Consider the following 22401-nt stretch of genomic DNA (forward strand, 5'->3'; position numbering starts at 1 on the left):
AGGAAATGGCGCCGCCGCCAGCGGCGAGAAACAACCCGCAGAGTCAACCACTCACAACTTTGTTGAGGTTGATCTGCGAGTCGTACCCTCCGAACACTTGTCTCCGAGAACTACTTCAAAATGCCGACGATGCCGGAGCTACCGAGATTGAGTATATCCTTGATACGAATACCTACGTTGGGGAACCTTTATTGCATGAAGCGCTAGCAGAATACCAGGGACCGGCTTTACTGGCGAGAAACAACAGCGTCTTTACTGACGAAGATCTCGCAAGTCTAAGTGCAGTTGGCGACTCTAGGAAGCGCCACGATGCGGAGTCTACTGGCAAATTTGGACAGGGGTTCAACTCGGTAGGCCATCCTAACTCTGCTTTCGCGCCTTCCATAAGTCAGGAATTGGGCTGATCGTGTTCTCCGCAGGTTTACCACTTCACGGATGGCCCATGGGTCTACTCACGTAGCTTGCTGCTCATGCTTGACCCCCACAAGACATGGTCAAGGAGCTTCAGTCCTGATGATCCCGGAGGACCCATGTGGGATGTGGTCAAAGGTCGCGATTGCGCCGAGATTCAAAACCATCTCAATACTTTGGGGGCATTTGACCTTGATTACACGCGCTCAAATGACGAGACAATCATCCGGATTCCGTTGCGTACCCAAGAACAGGCGAGAACCAGCAGAATCTTCCAACAGAAGATTAGCATCCAGAACATTGAAGACGCTCTCAGAGATTTTGGCCAAGAGATCCAAGAGGGCGGCTTGTTGTTTCTCAAGCATGTCCGCAAGATCATCATCAGATTGAACCACGATGTTGTGCTGTTGGCCCAGATCCTTGATGACGATCACAACAGCTCAAGCATGAGGATGGCGATACCTACAGACTTCAAAACACGATACGCGCCAAACACGTCCCAGGCCACTCACGATCTGTCGAAGACTTTTGAGATGAGGATTGAAATATCCACAAAGCAATATCCGAATCCAAGACTCTTTCGATATGTTGTCCAACATACGATGATGACATCTTCTGGCGACAAGAAGTTGGACATCTGGGCTCGTGAGCGCAAGCTGTATCCCTGGGTGGCCATAGCAGCACCGCTGAATGATAATTCTGCTGGTGACCCTTTCTATGGGCGGCTTTTCTCTACCCTGAGATTACCTGTCAGGACAAATCAGCCTATTCACATACATGGCCTGTTCTCAATTACCCCAGATCGTGGTAGGCTGTCATCTTCTGGACAGTCGCCTGGCTATGAGGATCTGGCAACGAAATGGAACAGTTTCATGTTCGGGAAATGCGTTTCGATCGCTTGGGCAAGCCTTCTTGCTCACCGTAGCCCTCTCTCATGGCGCGAAGAGATGTTTGCTCTATGGCCCAGACCCGAATTCACTCACTCCGAGCTGTGGGACAATCTAGATGACAGTGTCATTGATATAGTGATAAAGTCCAACCTGGTCGTGTGGAACGCCTCGAATGGTTGTTGTGTGGATGTCGACCATGGCTTCTTCGCCCCTAAAGATGCAGAAGCCAAAGGATACGGCCGAGCCCTTGCAGCGGCTCTCCTGCCAGCGGTGTATCTCGAAGGCTCTTTGCTAAAGAAACTCCAACAGCGGATGAAGCTTCTACAGCGAAATGTCAGAATGTTGACGCCTGTGACAGTCCGCCAATTCTTTCGTCAGCACGGACTTCCAGCATTATCATCGGAGATACAGACCATTATTCTTGAATTCTGTCTTCTTGATGCGATCACGAGCCCGCTGGAACATAATGAGAGAGAAAACTTGTACAACGATCTCCATGGGATCCAGATCTGGCCGACTGTTAATGGCAGTTTGTCGTGTTCTAACAATGTTGACCTGATGCTTCCACGGGATGACCCAGAAATGCAACTATTTTCTAAGTCGAGAGCTACAGCAACGTTGGACATTTCCATGATGAGTCCTGTTGTCAGGAAGTTGCTACTGAATGACATCAACAACCTCACTGTGGTGATGAGGTTTCGCGGCCTAGGGGACTTGGCCACAGACTGGCCAGTGATGTACCTCATGATGCCTCGCCCCGAAAACTCCAGAGGCTGGGCAAAACGAGCTTTCGGTATCGACAATGTTCTTCATGACATATGGGCCTGGATTGCCGAACGAGTCCAAGAAGGGCAGCGGATGGTCCTCGAGCTTTCGCGCGACCTGTGGCTTGTTCCAATGAACGACTTCCGAATCCGACAGTTCGCTCCCAAAGCTCTCAAGATTCCGTTGCTTATAATCGAGAAGCAGGACCCCTTGTTCAATCTCCTGGTCGCCATCACGAAACAGGATTCATTAGAAATGCCACCGTTGCTAGATACCGACATCTTGCCAAAGGAAGCAAGAGATCTTCTGCGCAACAAAGAGCCCATGAAGACGGATACCCGGTGTACCCGCGTAGATGACCCAGAAGCCTTCGTCGACTGGCTGGTTGCCTGCAAAGAGATGCTAGCAAAGGCTTCGGACGAGGAGAAGGCCATGCTTCTGAGCCATCTCGAGACCCTGACACGTAATTTCAATTTCCCAGCAGGTCTTTCACCCACGCTTATGAGCCAAATGCGGAAGTTACCTCTTTACAGCAAGATCTGTTCCTCTTCGCCCTTCGAGTAAGTTTCGAATTTGCACCCCTCGAGGTCCATCTAGCGGGCCAAATTAGACTGACACAACAGCAGAAAGCGTAGCCATACGAAGCACGGTCTCGATGCAGGCGGCCATATGTATTGGACCCCCAAGTCCCCTCCGGATTTTCCGCCGCTGCCGGACATTGTCAGAGTGTCATTCTACGATCCACAAAACGAAATTGAAAGGCTGATGATGGGACGGCTCAGAGCGCTCCAGGACGTAGCACTCAAAGATTTGTTAACCCTTCATCTCCTGCCTTGGATGGAATCTATCTCATCAGATGCAGAGCCGCTATGGAAGATCCCTAAAGCAAACCTGGTTGACTGGATCATGAAAGGCTCGCGGCGACCAAACAAAGCGTGGGTAAAAGACATCATCAGCCATCCCATCATACCACTTCCTCCTAAGGATGGAAAGACAGAGTATCGCTGCCTGACGGGAATGGTGGATCCAAGCTCTGAACTAGCAAAGCTCTACGATGGGGAGGAGAACGTCTTCCCCTGTCCAGACTTCTTCTCACGCCACAAAGAAGCTCTAATAGCCTGCGGCATCGCTACACAGCCTACCTGGTCCACACCAGCAGAGCGTGTAAGATACTTTTCACAGTGTGGAGTGAACATTGAAACACTTCAGCATAAGGTCGATTGCCTGCTGAAGCTACCAATTGAGAAAATGTTGAGTAGCTCGGCAGTTGAAGTTGCAGACATCAGGAAACTGGAGTGGCTTCCTGGGGTATCTCTCAATGGTGAATCTACGCTGCTTGCTCCCAATGAGTGCCGTGGAGCGGATCAAAGTTATTTGGTTGACTTGGTCTGGGGAACAACGCACATAACTGTCAAAGCAAGTTGGAAGAAAGTTTTGGGTAAGCGCGCTGATTTCATGGCATTCTTGTGGTTACTTACTTTACCAGGTTGGGATCAAAGCATCCCAGCAACAATGCTTCTGCGACAATTGGACCTCTGCCTGGCAATGGAAGACTATGACAAAGCTAATAAAGTTCTCCGCCAGATAGAGCCGGGTGAATACTCGGTTTTGGCAATGAAGCCATGCTTTCTCGGTCGCTCAGGAGAGTACTTTACATCAGATAAGGTGTTCTTACCAGGAAGTCAGTTGCGATCGCGGTCCCTGGCCCCTTATCTCGATGAACTGGATGCCAAATTTGCGAAAGATCATGACAGATTAGTAATTGGACTGGATATTCGGTCACAACCGTCGGCACAGGATCTTCAAAGCGTTCAAAATTCTCTCAATAAGACCACTGAGGGTCATTTAAGCAACTCTGATCTCGGTATAGCGATTGCCACTCTGGAGATCGCCACGCGTCTAGGATACGATCCTCAGGATCTTCGGATACCAGATGCGACCATGATTCTAAGGGAACTCAAAGACATTGTACATGGAGATCCATTGAGTACTGGCGATATCGCTGATTTCAACTTCACGCATCCTGAAGTTTCTAACGATCTGGCGCGCCGGCTTGATGTTGAGAATTCTTTAAAGAGAGCAATTAGGCTCAAGATCGATTTTGACAGCGAAGACGAGAACGACTATACTCCAAAAGAGAAGCTCAGCACAGTGATTTCCGATACACTAGAGCGATATCCAGTTGAATCGACGTTCAATGAGTTCCTGGCAAACGCCGACGATGCTGGAGCAACCAAGATTACCTGGATACTGGATGAGTGCCGCGAAAAGCCCTATGGATCTTCGTCTCTTTTGACCAGCGAGCTGAAGCCTTTCCAAGGAGCAGCGCTATTAGTAAGCAACGATGCTGTCTTCTCCAAGAAGGACTTTGCTGGGTTCAAAGACATTGGACAAGGTGGCAAAAAAGACGACATCCATTCAACGGGAATGTTCGGGCGAGGAGCACTAAGCATGTATCACTTCACGGACGTGCCGATGCTGCTTTCCAGTGACTCCTTTCTGGTCCTTGACCCGCAGCAAAAGGTCCTTCCTATAAACTACAACAGACGCCGCGAACGCAAGGTGGGAACAAAGATCTCTCTTTCGGCTGTGAACCGTCTAGCGCCGGATCAGTTGGCCCCATTCTCGGGCTTGTACAACTTCGCTCCGAACTTGAATCACTACGAGGGTACGATTTTCCGCTTTCCTCTCCGTGCAGTCGGGGCAAAGACCCTCTTGAAAGACCATGTCCAGCATGTAGACGCTGTCGCAGTACGATCGCTTCTCAGAGATTACTTGGCTGTTGCCCGTACGGCGTTGCTGTTTCTCCGCAATGTTGAGTCGGTCGAATTCCGCACTCGGGACCAGAAGGATCCACAGTGGTCTGTCATCGCCCGTCGTTCACCATGCCAAGACAGTGATACCTGCCAAGACGTTGAAATTACAAGCATCCAAGGAGGCAGACTCCAGCAGGTAGACAATTGGTGTGTCGGCCGCAGAAACATAACTCAGATTCCGGCAGATATCACGAGAGTTGGAAGAGGTTCCGAGAAATCCGCGGAATGTGGCATTGCAGCTTGTCTGAAGAGTGTGAGGACTGTTATTCCTAATGTTGGAGAAGGTGTTATCATGAGCGGGCAGTCTTCGGATGTCGAGTCTGGCACGATCCAAACTGTCGACCATAAAGTCTTCTGTAGACTCCCTACAGGTCAGGCATCGTCGCTTCCTGTATCGTTCCATGCCAGCTTCGCGGTTACTGGAGATCGCAGAAGTATCGCCTTAGAAGATACTGCGGAGAATTCTGCGTGGAACAAATGGCTCCTGACGACAGCTGTGACCAGTCTCTACGTGGAAACTCTACAATACTTGGCACCAAGAATGTGTGAGAAAGTTTTTGATTTATGGCCATCAATGACGACCTACCATTCATCGCCTTCCCTCTCGGAAACTTTGTGCAGAGCTTTCTGGAACAGCCTGTTGAGTCGGGGCCGGAAGCTTGACTCTCTATTTCCAATCAATGCACAAGACTATACATCAGACCATCAAGATGGCCTGCTTGTGGGCAATGAGGTGTCAAAAAAGGCAGTCTCTCTGGCAGAAGCAAGATTTGATTTCCTTCCTGATGACGTCTCCCAAGCTCTTCGACCGCTCCTTGTCAAATTATGTCCGACTCTCGTTCGCCTCCCCCGAAAATTGTGGCCCGACTATAAGCGAGCAGCTGCTGAAGCGGCTTGGTTATCGAAGGAGTTGCACGCAGATTACCTTTGTCAGGTTTTCAGGAATGATGACAACTGCAAAATACTAGAGGAATTTATTCGCGGGCTTGGCCACGAGGAGAGAAAACGCGCAGCGATGGCAATGCTACTCAAGACGATGGTACCCCAGACTGACGGGACTGACACGACTCCAATGAGTATTCTCGGCGGATGCAGAGTGCTGCCTCGGCCAAACCTTGACGCACCATTAGGGCTCCTCCTCTGGAACGCTCCGCCAGGCTCAAATTGTAATTACGTTGCGACAACCGAAGAGCAAGACCTCTTTGGATTCGCTTCGGACTCCATGATTAACAGAGAGTTGTCCCAGGATGCGAGTGACTTGGTCGGCATGTTATTGAAAGCCTCTTTCAATGTCCGGAAACTGGACTTCTCTGACTTGGGAGACCTTTTAGCACGACCACAATCGCCCACAAATCCATCGATCGCTTTCGATGACCGCGATGCGTGGATGCTTAAGCTTTGGCTATATGTCAACACCAAAATGCGTGTGTTACACGCCGCCAGATGGTCTTTGGCCTCATCCTTTGAGGTATCCTCGGACACAATGCTGGCTAAGGGTGGCCTTCAGGACCGTAAGATCTACCGATTCGGGTCCAACAAACAATGGTGCTACCTAACGCCGCGCGAGTTCGAGGCTCAGCCTTGCGTCATTGAACCGCTAGACGACCAGCAACGCAGACTCTGTGAGCAGATTCCAGGTCTCCAAATTATCGACCGAAAGTGCGTACCTTTTCTCCTTTTAGAGACAGAAGGTGATCTCAAGCGCACTGCCTCTTTCGTACGTCTACTACAAGCTTTTGAGAAATTGGAAAGAACGACTAAAACGCCAACAAAGATGTTCGTGGGGAAGAGCCTAAACTTTGATTCGAAAGAAATCCTACAAGCCTTATTGCTCTACCACGTGAACATAGGGGGTCCTTCCAATGTTACACTTCTCCGCAGCCTTCCCGTCTGGCGTCGGCTGAGGTCGTCAGACTCAGGGGTGTCGGTTCAGCATATTGCTGCTGAAGACGCCAACTTCTGTGGCCATACAGAGTTGCTGTTGCCATGGGTGAACAATCTTGCAAGCTTTGTCAGCCCAAAGCTGGTGAATTCGAACAGACAGGCGCTCTCGAAACTGCACATTGTGTCGTTGACAGCCCAACAAACATGGGATCTGATCAAGGCAGATCTCCCTACAAATGTCAAGGTCAAAGCTTCTAGAGAACGGTATCTTGAGATGATACAACACCTCGCGGCCCATGGTGTGAGACCCTCTGGGAAAGTGGCGCCCGACGGGGCTTCCGTCCTATGCGAAGTTTACAGCCTCTATGATCACCAGGATGGAATCTTCAAGGCAGCTTTTCGAGACCAAGAAAACATTCGGTTCCTACATGTAGACTTCCGCGCCGCCTCGCTCAACACTTTCTGGCTATCCGGTGGCTTACGAGCACGGCCACCTACCGGCGCAATGATCCCAGAGCACTTCCTGGAATGTGCCCTAGCCATCAATCGACGGTGGGACCCCGCTAATACGACTCAGATGTTTGAAGAGGATGCTCGTACAGTGTCAGAGTATCTGCAGTTCGATCGACAGGAATTCCGCAGTTGGTCCAACTGGGCTCAGATTTCGAGAACTCAGATGTTCCGTGTGCGGGATGTCTCCCCAAACGAGAGCAGCTATCGGCGGACTCGCATGCAACGTGAGAAAACTCATTGTGCTCTGGAAGAGGCAGGCGACCTTGGCCATGTCCGCATTGCCTGGAGTCAAACCAACTTCTTGCAAAATCCCCCTTGCTCGTACGTTTATCAAAGACTTCCACGAGGCGGAATCCCACCTGCCGCGAAAGTATACGAGCATCTCCTCATCTTGATGGCCATCATCGAGGAAGTCACACAGTATGACCTTTCGGAATACCTTCGTGATGTCCAGGCGTGTTATGAGCATCTTCAAAACGAACTCGAGGTTACGAAGCTTATACCTGGTATTCACCTGGCCCGTGTTTGGCTCAATCTGGACGCTACACAGGTCGAGCTTGTACCCAAAGACAGCCTGCAGTGTCCAACATCCGCAAAGTTGCTTTGCTTGAATTGTCCCGGTAAGCAAAACACTTCCGCATGCACGAATTATTGAACTGACCCATGTGCGAAGTCGATCCACTACCCGTGAAAACGGCCAAGAAATTTCTCGTTCCATATGAAAAGCTTTTGATGGGCTTGGGCTGTAAAACAGTAAAACAACCAACCCCAGCGGCCCCTGGACCATCAGCGGATACTAGAGAGCTTTCTTTGGCCGCAGCAATGGCTGAAATGCGTAGCCTACGGGATCAACGCCAGCTGACTGACGTTGTCCTTGAAGCCGAAGGTATCCAATATCCGGCCCACAAGATTATCCTAGCAGCAGTTTCCAAATACTGCAAAGTGCAGTTCGCCGGCGAATGGGGCCGCCTTTTGCAGCACCAAGCGATCGTCCACCTCGAAGAGCTTCGGGCCACCACGTTGTCTCAAATGATCGATTTTGCGTATACCGGAGAATTCGAATGGCCACAACTGCAGGACCCTGAAAACAACACCGAGATTGCAGACAGGTTGGATGAGCTACTGGACCTACTTGACGGTACGAACATGTGGATGCTCGACCGCCTTCACAGCATGGCCCAAGACTTCTTGATCTCGCGAAGCTGGTCAGCCACCTATATCAGGGTCGACAACGTGAATGGAATCAAGGAGCGCGCCCAGGGTGCCAGGGCGGATCGTTTGCTCAAGCATTGCGAGGACTTCGGATTAGCCAACTCGGATTTCGTGGAGGCTTTGAAGAACGATGGCTCGGAGAGTGGCGGTGGCATGGAATTGGATTGAGATGAGTGTTGCGCTGTATAGCGCTAGGTCCATTGAAAAGAAAGGCAGTCGTTTTAGTACAAATCATTCGAGACAAAAGAAGACACTGACCCTCGGTATTGCCTCTCAGGATCTATCAATCTCCCTGCCAACCTTTGTTCTCGAGCCTCCAGTAACTCTACCACTATAAATCTCGAGCAGAATAACTCCCCGCTATCAGCTTATCATGTCCGAGTAGAGATCAATCCCCCCAATTCCCTTCCTCAGAAATCTACATCAGCCGTTGCCCCCCTCCCACCGCAACCTTCGTGTACTAGTACTCGTCCACCTCCTCCCCGGAGCAGACCCAGCCCCTGCATCCCGCAAAGCCCTCGGCCGCCTCGAAAGTCCCGCAGAAGACGCCCGCGTACACGAACCCCGCCCACGTCCCCCCCTTCCGCATCTCCTCCACCCCCCGGCCCCGTACCGCGCAGTCGCGGCGTCCGCTGGCTGTTCTTCTCGATGCGGAAAGTTCGGGTTTCCGTATGGAAGACGTGTGTTTCGTGGGTGGGATGAGACGAGACGGGTCCCTTTGCTCCGCGAAACGGATGTCTGTCTGATTCGTCAGGGGGACGGTGCCGACGTCGACCTTTTTGGACGGCCGGGCCGGTGGGGGGACGGTGTTGGGGCTGTTGGGCGCGGGTGACGTTATGCTTTGTCCGAGTTTGGAGCGGCTCCTCTATGAAGGCTTTGCCGACGTGGCCGCCGGGGGATTGGTTTCGGGTTTGGGCAACGGAACGGAAATAGACAACGGAAATGTGGACAACGGAAATGGACAACGGAAACGGGCAACGGAAACGGGCAACGGAAATGGACAACGGAAATGGACAACGGAAATGGACAACGGACAACGACCAAGGGCAACGGAAATGGGCATGGGCAACGGAAATGGCAACGGAAATGGCAACGGAAATGGCAACGGAAATGGCAACGGAAATGGCAACGGAAATGGCAACGGGCAACGGAAATGGAAATGGAAATGGAAATGGTAACGGAAATGGGCAACGGAAATGGTAATGGAATGTAACGGGCAATGGAAATGGCAACACGGAATGGTAACGGGTAACGGAATGGCAACGGAAATGGCAATGGAAATGGCAACGGAAATGGTAACGGAAATGGCAACGGGCAACGGAAATGGCAACGGGCAACGGAAATGGCAACGGAAATGGGCATGGGCAACGGATATGGGCATGGGCAACGGAAATGGGCATGGGCAACGGAAATGGCAACGGAAATGGACAACGGAAATGGTAACGGGCAACGGAAATGGACAACGGAAATGGCAACGGAAATGGGTATGGGCAACGGAAATGGCAACGACCAAGGGCAACGGAAATGGGCATGGGCAACGGAAATGGCAACGGAAATGGCAACGGAAATGGGCATGGGCAACGGAAATGGCAACGGAAATGGCAACGGAAATGGCAACGATCAATGGCAACGGAAATGGCAACGGAAATGGCAACGGAAATGGCAACGACCAAGGGCAACGGAAATGGAGACAATGGGCAACGGAATGGATGGGCAACGGAAATGGGAATAAGGGCAACGGAAATGATGGGCAATGGAAATGGCAACGGAAATGGTAACGGGCAACGGGCAACGGAAATGGCAACGGAAATGGCAACGGAAATGGAAACGGAAATGGCAACGGAAATGGCAACGGAAATGGGCATGGGCAACGGAAATGGGAACGGAAATGGGAATGGAAATGGCAACGGAAACGGAAACGGAAATGGAAATGGGAATGGAAAAGGGGGTGGGGATTATAGGGAACGCTGACCTCCCCCAACGACGGCGACTTTTTCCAAATGATCCTTATTAGAACCTTGCGGCTGCCGAGTGGCATATTCTCGGGCCATGGTGGAGGTGGAAGGATGGTAGCGGAGACTTGGCAATGTACTGTTGTATGTAGTGTTGGGGAAGGGTGAGTCGGCTTGGTTGAAAGGAGAGCTGGATGTGGAGGCCAAGAGTGTCAATGGAAGGGACGGATATCGTCGAGGGTAGAAAAGACTCCAAAAGCTGGCGGGGAAGATGAGACGTGCAGCAAGTACTACACGGTGCCAATGCGTCGGGAGATAGAGACCCCGAGACCCTTAACTCCGCGATTCGTCGGCGTCAAGGCGGAGTTACAAAAATTCCATGAGATGAGATGATAAGGACGATTGGTCAAGTAGAGTACACATGAGTACGCGTCGAAAGGACAACAAGGATCCACTGGCAATAGTCGTGAAGGAGCTGAAAACGAATATTGAGCCTGAGACCGATGTCAATCCCGTGATGAATTGTATAGCATCTAGCAGCAAGGAAGGACTCCAATATCATGACATGGAAAAATGAGACAGCGGGTGAGCCCCGAAGATTCAAATACATATGAGACGATGCTAAACATCTTTCAAGTCGAGAATTTGAAGCCAAAGAGAGAGATGGTTTGGCGGGGGCTTACGGGTAGGTACCCGGCTTGAGCAGCGTTTCTGATTCAAGAGGACTCCATCATAGATGTTTTTATAGCTTTGACCTCTCCGCGATCATCGCATAAGCCTTGGGATAAGATTCTGCAAAGAAGTCAGTATCTCTCGTCCATCACACAGTCAAGGAAGCACTCACCCAACGCAGTCCGATCAATCTGCTCAATGTTCTGAAATCCACCCACGTTCATCAGAATGTCAAAGTCGGCCAGCAAACTCTTCATAACATGTCTCACGCCCGCCTCCCCCATGATACTCAATCCCCAAACCCAAAGTCTTCCCACCCATACGAACTTTGCTCCCAGAGCAAGAGCCTTGAGCACGTCAGATCCACCTCTGATACCGCTGTCGTACATGATATATGTCTTGTCCCCGACCGCGGCAACTATGTTCTCAAGCGCGTCCAGACTGGCGATTGCGCCATCGACCTGCCTTCCAGCATGATTGCTCACAACAATCCCATCACAGCCCACCTCCACAGCTTTCTTCGCATCTTCGACGCTCTGGATACCCTTCAAACAAAACGGTCGACCACCGCTAATCTTTTTCCATGTTTCGATCAACCATGGGATCTTCTCCCAGCTCCATGCGCGTCCATGCCAGACATTGTCGATCCACATAGCGCCGGCTTCGTTCGGCTGCTTCACAGGGTCAATGCCTGCCTCCTTGAGTCGCTTCTGGAAGACCGGATCGCTGAGTCCAAGGTCCGCACCTATACCATGATAGAAAGCATAGTTGCCCGTAGCGACGTCGTCGTGTCGCCAACCCAGCTGCCATGTATCTGTAGTAAGTATGCAGACATCGAAGCCAGAATTGAAGGCTCGCGTAAGGAGGGAAACGGTCAACTCGTCATCGTGTGGCATGTATAGCTGAAAAAAACGAGGACCTTGGCCATTTGCTTCGGCCACTTTTTCAATGGGGTTGCTGCCGGCTGTGCTGAGTGCGTATGGGAGGTTAAGCTCTTTGGCCACTTTGGCTACTGGAAGCTCGCCGAGCGGATTGTAGATGACGTTGATGCCGATAGGAGCGAAGCCGATGGGGGCGCTCACTGAGGATGTGTCAGACCAGAGCTCGTTTGGAAACTGTGAGGTTTGATACCTTTATGGCCAAAGATGGTAGTGGTGGTGTCCCGTAGGTTCGTGTCAACCAATTGCCTGGGAATGATTCGGTGACGGAAGAAAGCCTGGCGGTTGGCAAGGTGAGTGTAGGATTGACCGGCATTTGAAGAAGCGTAGTACCTATTCGGCCATGTCAACTGGGCTGCAAGACAACGACAGAGTTCTCGTGCATACCATCCACCTTCTGTGAGCTTCGCTTTTGCCAGTTCTTCTAGCTTGCCAGGTTCTGTAGAAGGAATGTCAATTGCCGCTCAGTACGCTCCTGGAGGAAGGGGAACCCGACCAGTATTGAACGGAGGCACCTCCCCGGTATTAGTCTTCCAAAAGTTTTCCCTCTGGTACAAGGCATATTGAGGAGTGCTTCTCTTGTCAATGTTAGGATTCTTTGGATCAGACATGATTGTTGAAGGCGATGACTGGAGAAATAGAGACTGAATATCTAAGGAGGTTGAAGATCGAGACGAGGAATAAAGGAAAAGAAAAGGAGCTTGAACATCAGAAGAGCTCGACAGTCATAGAAGGAAAGTATGGGAGACATGCCGATGCTTGTGGTTGTGATGACGTTCTCCGGCATGGAAGTCTGCCTCGACCGCTAGTCTAGTAGCCGTACTCTAACCCTAACCCTAACGGCTTCGACGTTCTTGGAGTTCATGCAGGGAAAGATGAGTAACTAAAACATGAGGCGCCGGACATCTTCTATCAACAAATACTAGGGAGTTTCAGACCACTTTTTTTAGGTGTGGATTTTTCAGATCGTGGGAATTTCAGCGATTTGCCACCAACCGTTGGTGGCAAATCGCTCATTTTCCCACGATCTGAAAAATCCACGCCATCCACCAATGCTACCCTGGGGTAGCATTGGTGAAGAAAATCGGCCCATTTAATAGATTTCTCGTGTCGATATTCTACATCTCGTAGCAAATCTATTCAATTAGAAGGCCTTCCTTCTTACCACTACTACTATTACCTCCCATTACTACTATTACCTCCCATTGCTATCACCTCCCACACGTCTACGTCTTTCCTACCGTCGTTCCTACCGTCGCTCCTACCGTCGTTCCTACCACGCCGTCGCGGAATCCCCCCCCCCTCAATGGCGCGAAAGAAAGCCCTTACGAGTAAGTTAGGGTTAAGGTTAATCCCTAAGGATTAGATACGGGGAAGATTACACGGTTTTCTCGGGCAATGACTAAGCGGATTTATCACAAATCCACCAAAGAAGCCTATTTGATAGTGGGGGTGTTCAGACCAATTCAGACTAATCCATTTTGTCATAGCTGAAAGTCTGAATATTCCACGATTCCACAGCAAAAAAAAAGTGGTCTGAAACTCTCTACTGTAGCGGTCTTTGAAGTTGTGAAGCATCCTTGATATCCAAGAGATATTTACAGCTAGCCTCAGTACTCAGACTCTACATTTTTGAGGGGAGCCGGAACATTATATTGCCGAGCCGATTCCGTTATACCCCCCCTATAGAGTCTGAGTAGGAAACCACGGAATCGCTACATTAACCGTTATTTTGTATAAGATCCTCACCAAAATTGACCGAAATAGAAAATAAACAGTTTCTTTTATATATAACTTTTTACTAAGAACTCTAATTAAAAAATACTCTTTTATAAAATAACTATTTAAATATCGTAGAATTAGATTTTTTTTTTCGATTTTTAATAAAATAGCTTAATTAATTATTTTTAGAAGATTTAAATTAGAGTTTTAAAACTATACTTTTAACCCCCCTCTTATTTTTTTAATATATACCGACAAAATTCTAAAAATAATATCAAAATACTCGTTATATTTATAAGTCTATTTAAGAATATTATTATAGAATATACCCGGCCAGTTTTTATAAATTTATATTTATTAAATATTTATTTAAAATATATTTATTTAAGCTATTATCTTAGTTAATTTATTAATTAATTTATAATTTTAAATTAATATTTTATAATTTATAGATATAAGTAGAGATATATAAAGTTTTATTAATATTATTTTTTAATTTATTTAATTATTTAATTATTTTAAGATTTTTAGAAAAAAGTAAAAAGCTTAATAACTTTAAAGACTTCGAACTTTAAATTTAGAAAATTCGATATATTATTATTATATATATTAAGAATATATTTATAAATTTTTATAAAAAGTGATAATTCGTTATCGAGTAATAATATATCAAGTTATAGATTATTAAGTTTCTTTAGAATAGTTTCGAGGTAGCTCGCTTCGAGTTAAAGCTACCTCGAAACTTATTAATACTAATATATACTTAGAGGTAAATATCTTATATCAGCTAAACTATCAAAAAAACGAGGCTTGATAGAGTTTCCTACTTAGACTTACTGCGTAAGACCTTTTTAAGACTAATTTACAGTTACGATATATCTAGAATATACTCTATAAAGCGCGAGATCAGTTTTAAAAGATTTAATCGATAAGACTTCTAAAAGAGAACGTTATTAATATTTTTTCCTATAAGACATAAGGCTTAAGTATACTATGAAATAATCACGCCTCGAATTAAGATTTCTAATAACGTTAATTATATTAAGAAGGTTTCAAAGTAATCTTAATATTTAAACTCTATTCGAAAGGGTTAGTAGTAGTAATAGGTCGAAAAACCTTTTTTCCGGGCCGAAAATTCGTTATATTCTTCTCTTAGAGTCTAAGTAGAAAACCCTAAAATCGCTATATTAATCGTTATTTTGTATAGAATCCTTATTAAAATTAATCGAAATAGAAAATAAATAGTTTCTTTTATATATAACTTTTTACTAAGAACTCTAATAAAAAAAATTTATAAAATAACTATTTAAATATCGTAGAATTAGATTTTTTTTTCGATTTTTAATAAAATAGCTTAATTATTTATTTTTAGAAGATTTAAATTAGAGTTTTAAAAACTATATCTTTAATTCCCCTCTTATTCTTTAACGCGTATTATTAAAACCTCAAAGAATAATCTTAAAATACTTATTATATTTATAAATTTATTTTAGAATATTATTATAGAATATACCCGGCTAGATTTTTTAAAATAATACTTATTAAATTTTTACTTGAAATTTATTTTTCTAAGCTATTATCTTAAGTAATTTATTAGATAATTTATAATTTTAAATTATTATTTAATAATTTATAGATATAAGTAAAGATATATAAAGTTTTATTAATATTATTTTTTGAATTTATTTAATTATTATATTATTTTAAGATTTTTAGAGAAAAAAATTAAAAAGCTTTAATAACTTTAAAGACTTCGAACTTCAAGTTTAGAAAATTTGATATATTATTATTATATACATTAAGAATATATTTATAAATTTTTATAAAAAATGATGGTTCGATTATCGAGTAATAATATATCGAAGTTATAGATTATTAAGTTTCTTTAGAATAATTCCGGGGTAGCTTCGGGGTAGCTCGCTCCGGGTCAAAGCTACCCCGAAACCTACCAATGCTAATATATACCCAGGGGTGAATATCTCATATCAGCCAAACCACCAAAAAAATGAGGCTTGGCAGGGTTTCCTCCTCGACCACTGCGTGGGGCCTTTCTGAGACTAGTTCCAAAAGCCCTCTGAGGCCACAAAGAAGCCTGGTCCGGAGCCTAATCCCACACCAGAATCCTCGCCTGGAGTATGTTCACACAAAATAAAAGCACCGCAACACCATTGTACCAGCGCCATTAGAATCGAACCTAATACGAACCAATTACCCCCAACAACGTTCATAACGAACCCACTGATCTACGGCCAGAGCAGGTTGTTAATCCATATAGTAATGGTCGATATCATGAATCGTGTATTGGGGTGTCAATATCTCATGATCTGTATCAATGTCATGAATCCATGAACCGACTTTAGACTTAGCTCTCAGGCACATCCTCCATCAAGCCTTCCAAGTCGCATGTATTCCACTTCCAATTCAATCCAATTCAAACCAACTCCGCCTCAATCAAACTCTCAGTACCCGGCTCACACCCTTTGATGCCCGTGATCTTGAATCCAGCATTCCCCAGCAACGTCTCCCAGTCCCGGACTGTACGCTCGGCACCCGCAAAGCAGCACATCATGATCATATCGAGCGTGGTGCTGATCCAGTTCGCGCCATAGTCGGGGATGACATGCTCGGTGATGAGTAGCTGGCTGTAGCCTTTGGTCATGGCAGGCTTGAGGTTGGCGACGATGTCGGCGCACTTCTCGTCGGACCAGTCGTAGAGGACGGAGTGAAGGTAGTATGCTCGTGCGCCTGTGCATCCCGGTCAGTCCTGGTGTTGCGTCCCCACGGATTGGGTGGATGGGGAAGATCAACCTTTGATGGGCTGTGGAGTGAAGAAGTCATGCTCCATGACCTTGATCTTGTCATCCAACCCTTTCACCTCTTCATCATCCAGCACACTCGCTCGATCCTGCAGTACAAGCTGTCCAGGCAGCGTAGAGAATTTCTCATGAAACGCCTTCAAATCGCGTCCCTTCCCTCCACCCACATCCACAATCAGCACCGGCACATCCTGATCACCCGCCTCCTTTCCCAGCTTCTCCTCCAAAGGACGCAGCTGCGTATCATCCCAGCTCGACAGTCCGGTTACCCGATCGTTCATCTGGTTGTTAAAAGGACACACGCGTTCTGGACGGTAGGCAATCCATTCCCAGAAATCGTTGGGCGTGTTGTGCGCGAATTGGAAAGGGCCGCAGTATCGGTTGTGGTCCTTGCTGTAGCGGGTCTGGGAGAGGTCTTCGTGCGGATTCTTGTAGGAGGTCTTTTGGAGGTATTCGGGGAGCGCGGCGAAGGAGGGGCCGATGACGTTGAAGCTGTGTGATGGTGAGCATTAGCGAAGATTTGGCGACACTGACGCATACCGCTGATTAGAAGTGGCTCACTGACCTTAAAGGAATGGCCTCTTGGAACTTCTTGTGCTGGGAGAGAGCCTTAGAAAGGGGTGTCAAGGAATAAGTACCAGCGATCTCGCCCTCGTACAACGTTCCCATCGAGGCAAGATGCTTCATCAAGCGCGCTGTTGTACAAGAAGATGTGTTAGCTGGGCGGGGTCGAGGAAAAACACACTCCTCCAGATCACATACCCAAAAGCACAACATCAGCGTCCGTCAATGCAGCTAAATGCGTGACACTCGTGATTTTCTCCCCGCTCTCGGCCATCTTCTGGAAGAGACCCAAGTCGACAGCAATGCGTAAAGCAGCATGATGAGCTGGCTGCCCGATTCGTGAGAGGTCAGCTTTGCAGTCTAACATGCGATGAAGGGTGCTGCTCCTACCTCTGCAACGCGGGCTCGCAAGATAGACTCGGTGGGCTTCTCGAGCGCAAATTGAAGCTTGCGTGCGGCAATCAGACATGCCCGACGTGCTTCTTCACCGCCTTTCAGCAGATCACCGCCGTTGGATGCGATCTGCGTGAGAAGAGCGGAGACGTCGTAAGGAGTTTCAAATGATACCTCCGACGACATCGTTGCGTCGATGGTTGATCCTATATAAGAAGATGAGAAGATGGCAAAGGCGTAAGTTGGAGACTGGTCGAGAAATGGAGACAATGGGAGTTTTAATTGCAGGCGAGTGAGAAGTGAAGGCTTGGCACCTTGCCGGATGTTGGAGTACAAGTAGGGCGGTCCGGTGAAGGCAGTGTCATTGTCGCCCACGGTCGTACGCCTTCACCGTGCGTAATGGTGCAGACGGTGTTCTTCACATGGCAAAGTTGCATGGACGAAGGCCGATCACTGCTGTTGACGGCTTTAACACAAAGTTGCAATAATCGACTAGAAAGCCAATCGGGACCACCGTTCTCTGACCGACGATATGATATCGCTTCGTGGGAAGACGTTGATTGATGTTCTTGGAGTTGAACGTGTTGCGTACGTACCGACTTCTTGACTCTCGATATCCTAACTTTGATGGATCTCAAGGTCACCTTTATAGAATCATAAAGAATCAGAAAACGAGCAGTACTTGTTCAAAGTACAGAATTGTCTGTATCGCACGCGGGACTCCATCCTGACCTAGTAATAGATTGCTCGCTCCGGAGATGGCTGTGCATGATTTGACAGATGATAGCCGGCGCGACGAGCAAGAGGGCCTCCCATCCTAGGAGGAAGATGAACCTTCACCCTCGCCTTCGTCCTTGCCATATTTGGAGACAAGCTTCTCCATACAATCCAACGCATCCTCTCTGTATCCGCCGGAGAACAGCGCGTAGTGGTTTAGCCATTGATACCTGAAATCAAAATTAGGTTGAGGTTCTTGTCGACGAACAGGAGTTCTGACTGAGCATTCCTTACAATCCATATAACGCTAGACGATCATCATACTCGTTTTTTGGTACCGTCTTCGGGATCAGCCGATGATATTCGTTGAAGAATCCAGCAGAGAAGCCTCCGAACATTCTCATTATTCCTAGTTCGTATTCTGAGTGCGCAAAGCAGGAGCCGGCATCGAATATGACTTCTTCCATGCCGCCTTTGCCTCCGACTCTTCCTCGGGTCTTGTTACCAGACCACAGATCTCCGTGGACAAGCGCAGGTTGAACTCCCTGCCTCCCTCCCAAATGTCCATCTCCCAGGAGCCGCGGGACGACCTCCTTGACGACCCGATCAAGCAGGGAGGTCAGATCTGGGTCGCTTCCATGGTTTTTCTCAACAAGGCTACAGACAGCGCGGAGACGGTTTTCGGCAAAAAATTTGGGCCAAGAACGACTCCACGCATTATTTTGAAGTGTGCGACCGACGCAGGTCATGACCGGAAAGCCAAAAACCGGTCGGGAAAATCCTGCCGGAATCAGCGTAGGGGAGCTATGCAATTTTGCAAGCTTTTGAGCAAGAGATAGACCACGGCTTTGACTACCATCAACGACAGCCTCCATGTCGATGAACTCGGTGAGGAGGAAGTAGCCGGGAGAATCCGAAAGCTTTCCATGGGCTACGCTTTTAGGACAAAGGGAAGGGACGGCTGAGTGAATGGCAGTCAACGATTCGTGCTCTCCTATTCGAGGTGTCAGTGAGCTAGCAAAAACATGTACTCCGAACAAAGGTGGTACGACCTTTGAACATCTCGCCATCAGGTCCTGTCTTCATGAAATGGACGCTAATCTTTCCTTCCTTGACAGTAGTAACCTTCGATGGAGTAGAATATCCTGCCTGGCCATACGCTTCAATCACAGCTGTTTCTGGATCTGCAGAGAGGATGGCAATGATCGCTGAATCCACATGCGAATCAGGAAGGGATGTTTGGGGAATATTGTTCGTGTCAGGAAGTACTTCGTGACCATAGACCTCTGTTTCCCGATCTCTCAGGACCTTGGCTATCTGGTGATGGAAATTTTCCTCTGCTAGCGAATGTGGCTTTCGGTCATCGTCGTCTTCAACACGTGGATCAGCTCCTTCATCGAGCAGCAGCTGCACTACCGACTTTGAGCCATTACTGGCGGCTTGATGAAGCGCTGTCTGGCCAGTACGGTCTCTCAAATTGATGTCAGCATCTTCTTCCAACAGTAGCTTCGTGACTGCAGGATGTCCTCGCCAGGCAGCCTGATGCAAAGGCGTTTCTCCTTCGTCATCAGTCTCATTTGGGTCCGCGCCGCCTTTGAGCAGAAGTCCAACCGCTGTCGCGTGACCGTTCCATGTAGCTTGATAGAGTGCTGTCCAACCATTATCTGCTCTGGAGTGCACATTTGCGCCGTTCTTGAGCAGATATCTTACCGTCTTCTCATGGCCATTCCATGATGCCAGCTGCACAGCTGTCCAGCCGTCGTTATCCCTGTCCTCTGAATCGGCGCCTCGTTCTATGAGGAGCTTGACAATTGACGCATGGCCCTTCAACGCTGCATGGTGCATGGGAGTACAGCCTTCCATATCTTTAGTTTTGGCATTTGCGTCTCTTGCGAGTAGGAGTCGCACAACCTCCATATCCCCATTGATCGCTGCTCGCATCAAAGTGGTCCATTTTGTACCATCCTTCGCCTCAATATCCGCGTCGCCATCTAAAATCACGCGTGCAACCCATGTGTCTCCGTTGAAAGCTGCTCGATGCAACGGGGTCCATTTAATTTTGTCTTTGGGCCTGCAGTTGGCACTTTTGTTCAACAGCTGCTGTATAATGGACGCATGTCCATTGTTAGCTGCCCAGTAAAGTGCGGTCACACCTTCGTTTGTTTTGGCTGCTGTTTGGGCTCCGCGAGCCAACAGAAATTGCACTGCTTGGATGTGCCCATTCATGGCAGCCCATAGGAGCGGCTGGTTACCGAGGGAGTCACGGGAGTGTATATCAGACGCGCGACCTGACTCCATCAGCTTCGATAGCAACCATGAAAGCCCCGCATACGCTGCGAGATGCATTGCTGTGAACGAGTCTGGTACCTTTTCGCTTTCAGCGTGAGTCTTGACCCAGTATGCGCCGAACCATCCTTGGAATTCCTTTGATCTCGCTTGAAAGAATTCTTCCTGCACGTCAAAATGTTCGCAGATATCATCCGAAGAATCTCGCGCGTGATCTGTCCAGAAAAGCATGGGATACTCAAGGAATGAGATGTCATCTCTTGGGTCTTTCCCCACCTCGCTGTTTTTGCGAAGTGATGATATGGATGGCGATGAATCACGAGGCTTTGGACCAGAGCGTACTTGGCCACATACGTATTGGAAGCAATGAATGGCCATGTTCCGGTGCTCAGCACGGAGGTCGTGAGAGACAATACTGTCTATGCCATTCTCGAGAAGATGGGTTTTGGCGGACAAGTGGACGAAATGGGCCTGTCTTAGATAGGTCTTCGCCGACAGATGAACGAAGTGAGCTTGTCGTTCCCGAATAGTAACCATGATCCACACTGGTCGACGTATTCTGCGAGCACGTGGAGGTTGTGATGATATTGCTTTGGCAAGCCCGCAGCAACAGCCAACTCGGGTAGCATAAGAGGTCTCAGAGCCACGATCATAGACTGGAGAATCGATTTGATATAAACAGTCGACTTCTCGTCTCCAGAGGTCAAGACTTGATCCATGATTCGAGTATACAAAGGCGTTATTCCAGAAGGTAGATGAGAAAGTGTCTCCTCCGTGTTGATCGACAATACCGAGGGTTTTGATAATTCACGACAGGCCAGCGCAACCCACAAGAAAGTTCCCTCGGCTTTCTGACGAAGGCAATCTCCCACGACTGCTCTAAGCGCCTCATCGTAATTTTTCACCCTGGTCAACTGGTTCACTTTGACGTCAATGAATTTCAAAACAGCCTCATCAACATGACTAGAGTTTTCCTCTAGACTAACGTCTAGTGACCCTGTCAATAGCTGCTTAATCATCAATTCGTTTCGACTCGTCAAGAGCCATTTGATGTTACATCTCGGATCCTTCTGGAAACTCTGAGCGAGCTCATCATCCTCGATTGTGATGTAAGGCTCAAGAAGCACCAAGAACGTCTCCATTGTTTCTTTGTTGCATTCATCAAGGGCATCAATCACGATAAAGATCTCTCGGAGGCCGGAGTACTCGATGATGGTCTGGAATATCCGCCACAATGTGTGTAGGGAGTTCGGAGAGGAGAACAATTGTTCGCGTTGTTTCTCGTACTCGTTATGCAAGTAGACGGCGAGATCTGGACGCTGACAGAGAGTTTGATATATCAAGCCACGAAGGATGAGGGACGCTGTCCTACCCCTGTCGTCTTGATTGTCGCAGAAAAAGTAGAGCAAGGCGGTATCATTCGCAGATTGGTCCAATCGGAGCTTTCTAGAGAATTCCTCAATTAACGCAATGGCTAACATCGTTTTGCCTTTCCCAGGATCTCCATGTAGCCATAGCACAAGTGATCGATCGTCCACCAGCCATTTGATATAGGTAGCATCTTTCATGATCCAGGAGTCTATGGTGTCTAATAGCTTGTCTTTCTTGTTTGCAATCATGCGCATGTCATTGGCAGGATCCGTGGCAAACAAAGCCTGGACGCTCGTAGAATTTCGTTCTTCGATTTCATTCCGAGGTTGGTTCGTCGTTTGCGAAGCCGATCTGACATAAGGAGAGTCGAAATCGCTGGAGCTTGGCATGATGGGCGGAAAATATAGTATCAGCATTGGTCCTCTCGAATCGAAACTGAGATATAGTACTTACCCGGGCGTCGACTACTAATCCGCTCA

At 47.9% G+C, this 22401-nt stretch overlaps 8 protein-coding genes across 8 annotated transcripts; 4 read left to right on the forward strand and 4 right to left on the reverse strand.

Annotated features, from left to right (window-relative positions):
• Positions 1 to 5: 5 nt before the first annotated feature.
• On the forward strand, positions 6 to 8659 carry HO173_003765 (uncharacterized protein; the record flags this gene model as incomplete). The annotated part of the gene is made up of 5 exons (XM_037305690.1): positions 6 to 350; positions 420 to 2626; positions 2693 to 3504; positions 3553 to 7899; positions 7953 to 8659. The coding sequence occupies 5 exons, from the start codon at positions 6 to 8 to the stop codon at positions 8657 to 8659; spliced, it is 8418 nt and encodes a 2805-aa protein (XP_037167445.1).
• Positions 8660 to 9327: 668 nt separating this feature from the next.
• On the forward strand, positions 9328 to 9669 carry HO173_003766 (uncharacterized protein; the record flags this gene model as incomplete). The annotated part of the gene is made up of 1 exon (XM_037305691.1): positions 9328 to 9669. One exon carries the CDS (start codon positions 9328 to 9330, stop codon positions 9667 to 9669), a length of 342 nt encoding a protein of 113 aa, XP_037167446.1.
• An 18-nt stretch (positions 9670 to 9687) lies between these two features.
• On the forward strand, positions 9688 to 10269 carry HO173_003767 (uncharacterized protein; the record flags this gene model as incomplete). The annotated part of the gene is made up of 1 exon (XM_037305692.1): positions 9688 to 10269. The coding sequence occupies one exon, from the start codon at positions 9688 to 9690 to the stop codon at positions 10267 to 10269; it is 582 nt and encodes a 193-aa protein (XP_037167447.1).
• Positions 10270 to 10288: 19 nt separating this feature from the next.
• On the forward strand, positions 10289 to 10462 carry HO173_003768 (uncharacterized protein; the record flags this gene model as incomplete). The annotated part of the gene is made up of 1 exon (XM_037305693.1): positions 10289 to 10462. The coding sequence occupies one exon, from the start codon at positions 10289 to 10291 to the stop codon at positions 10460 to 10462; it is 174 nt and encodes a 57-aa protein (XP_037167448.1).
• Positions 10463 to 11185: 723 nt separating this feature from the next.
• HO173_003769 (uncharacterized protein) lies at positions 11186 to 12664 on the reverse strand (the record flags this gene model as incomplete). The annotated part of the gene is made up of 5 exons (XM_037305694.1): positions 11186 to 11235; positions 11288 to 12196; positions 12247 to 12386; positions 12441 to 12492; positions 12550 to 12664. 5 exons carry the CDS (start codon positions 12662 to 12664, stop codon positions 11186 to 11188), a joined length of 1266 nt encoding a protein of 421 aa, XP_037167449.1.
• A 3542-nt stretch (positions 12665 to 16206) lies between these two features.
• On the reverse strand, positions 16207 to 17734 carry HO173_003770 (uncharacterized protein; the record flags this gene model as incomplete). The annotated part of the gene is made up of 5 exons (XM_037305695.1): positions 16207 to 16520; positions 16584 to 17083; positions 17157 to 17286; positions 17354 to 17483; positions 17546 to 17734. 5 exons carry the CDS (start codon positions 17732 to 17734, stop codon positions 16207 to 16209), a joined length of 1263 nt encoding a protein of 420 aa, XP_037167450.1.
• A 631-nt stretch (positions 17735 to 18365) lies between these two features.
• Positions 18366 to 20782, reverse strand: HO173_003771 (uncharacterized protein; the record flags this gene model as incomplete). The annotated part of the gene is made up of 3 exons (XM_037305696.1): positions 18366 to 18495; positions 18560 to 19259; positions 19318 to 20782. The coding sequence occupies 3 exons, from the start codon at positions 20780 to 20782 to the stop codon at positions 18366 to 18368; spliced, it is 2295 nt and encodes a 764-aa protein (XP_037167451.1).
• Positions 20783 to 21027: 245 nt separating this feature from the next.
• On the reverse strand, positions 21028 to 22311 carry HO173_003772 (uncharacterized protein; the record flags this gene model as incomplete). Its single annotated transcript, XM_037305697.1, has 1 exon — positions 21028 to 22311. The coding sequence occupies one exon, from the start codon at positions 22309 to 22311 to the stop codon at positions 21028 to 21030; it is 1284 nt and encodes a 427-aa protein (XP_037167452.1).
• Positions 22312 to 22401: the final 90 nt, after the last annotated feature.

The sequence above is a fragment of the Letharia columbiana genome, assembly GCF_014066305.1.
Source record: "Letharia columbiana isolate WasteWater2 chromosome Unknown Sc0000009_s1, whole genome shotgun sequence".
In the NCBI taxonomy this organism is placed as follows: domain Eukaryota; kingdom Fungi; phylum Ascomycota; class Lecanoromycetes; order Lecanorales; family Parmeliaceae; genus Letharia; species Letharia columbiana.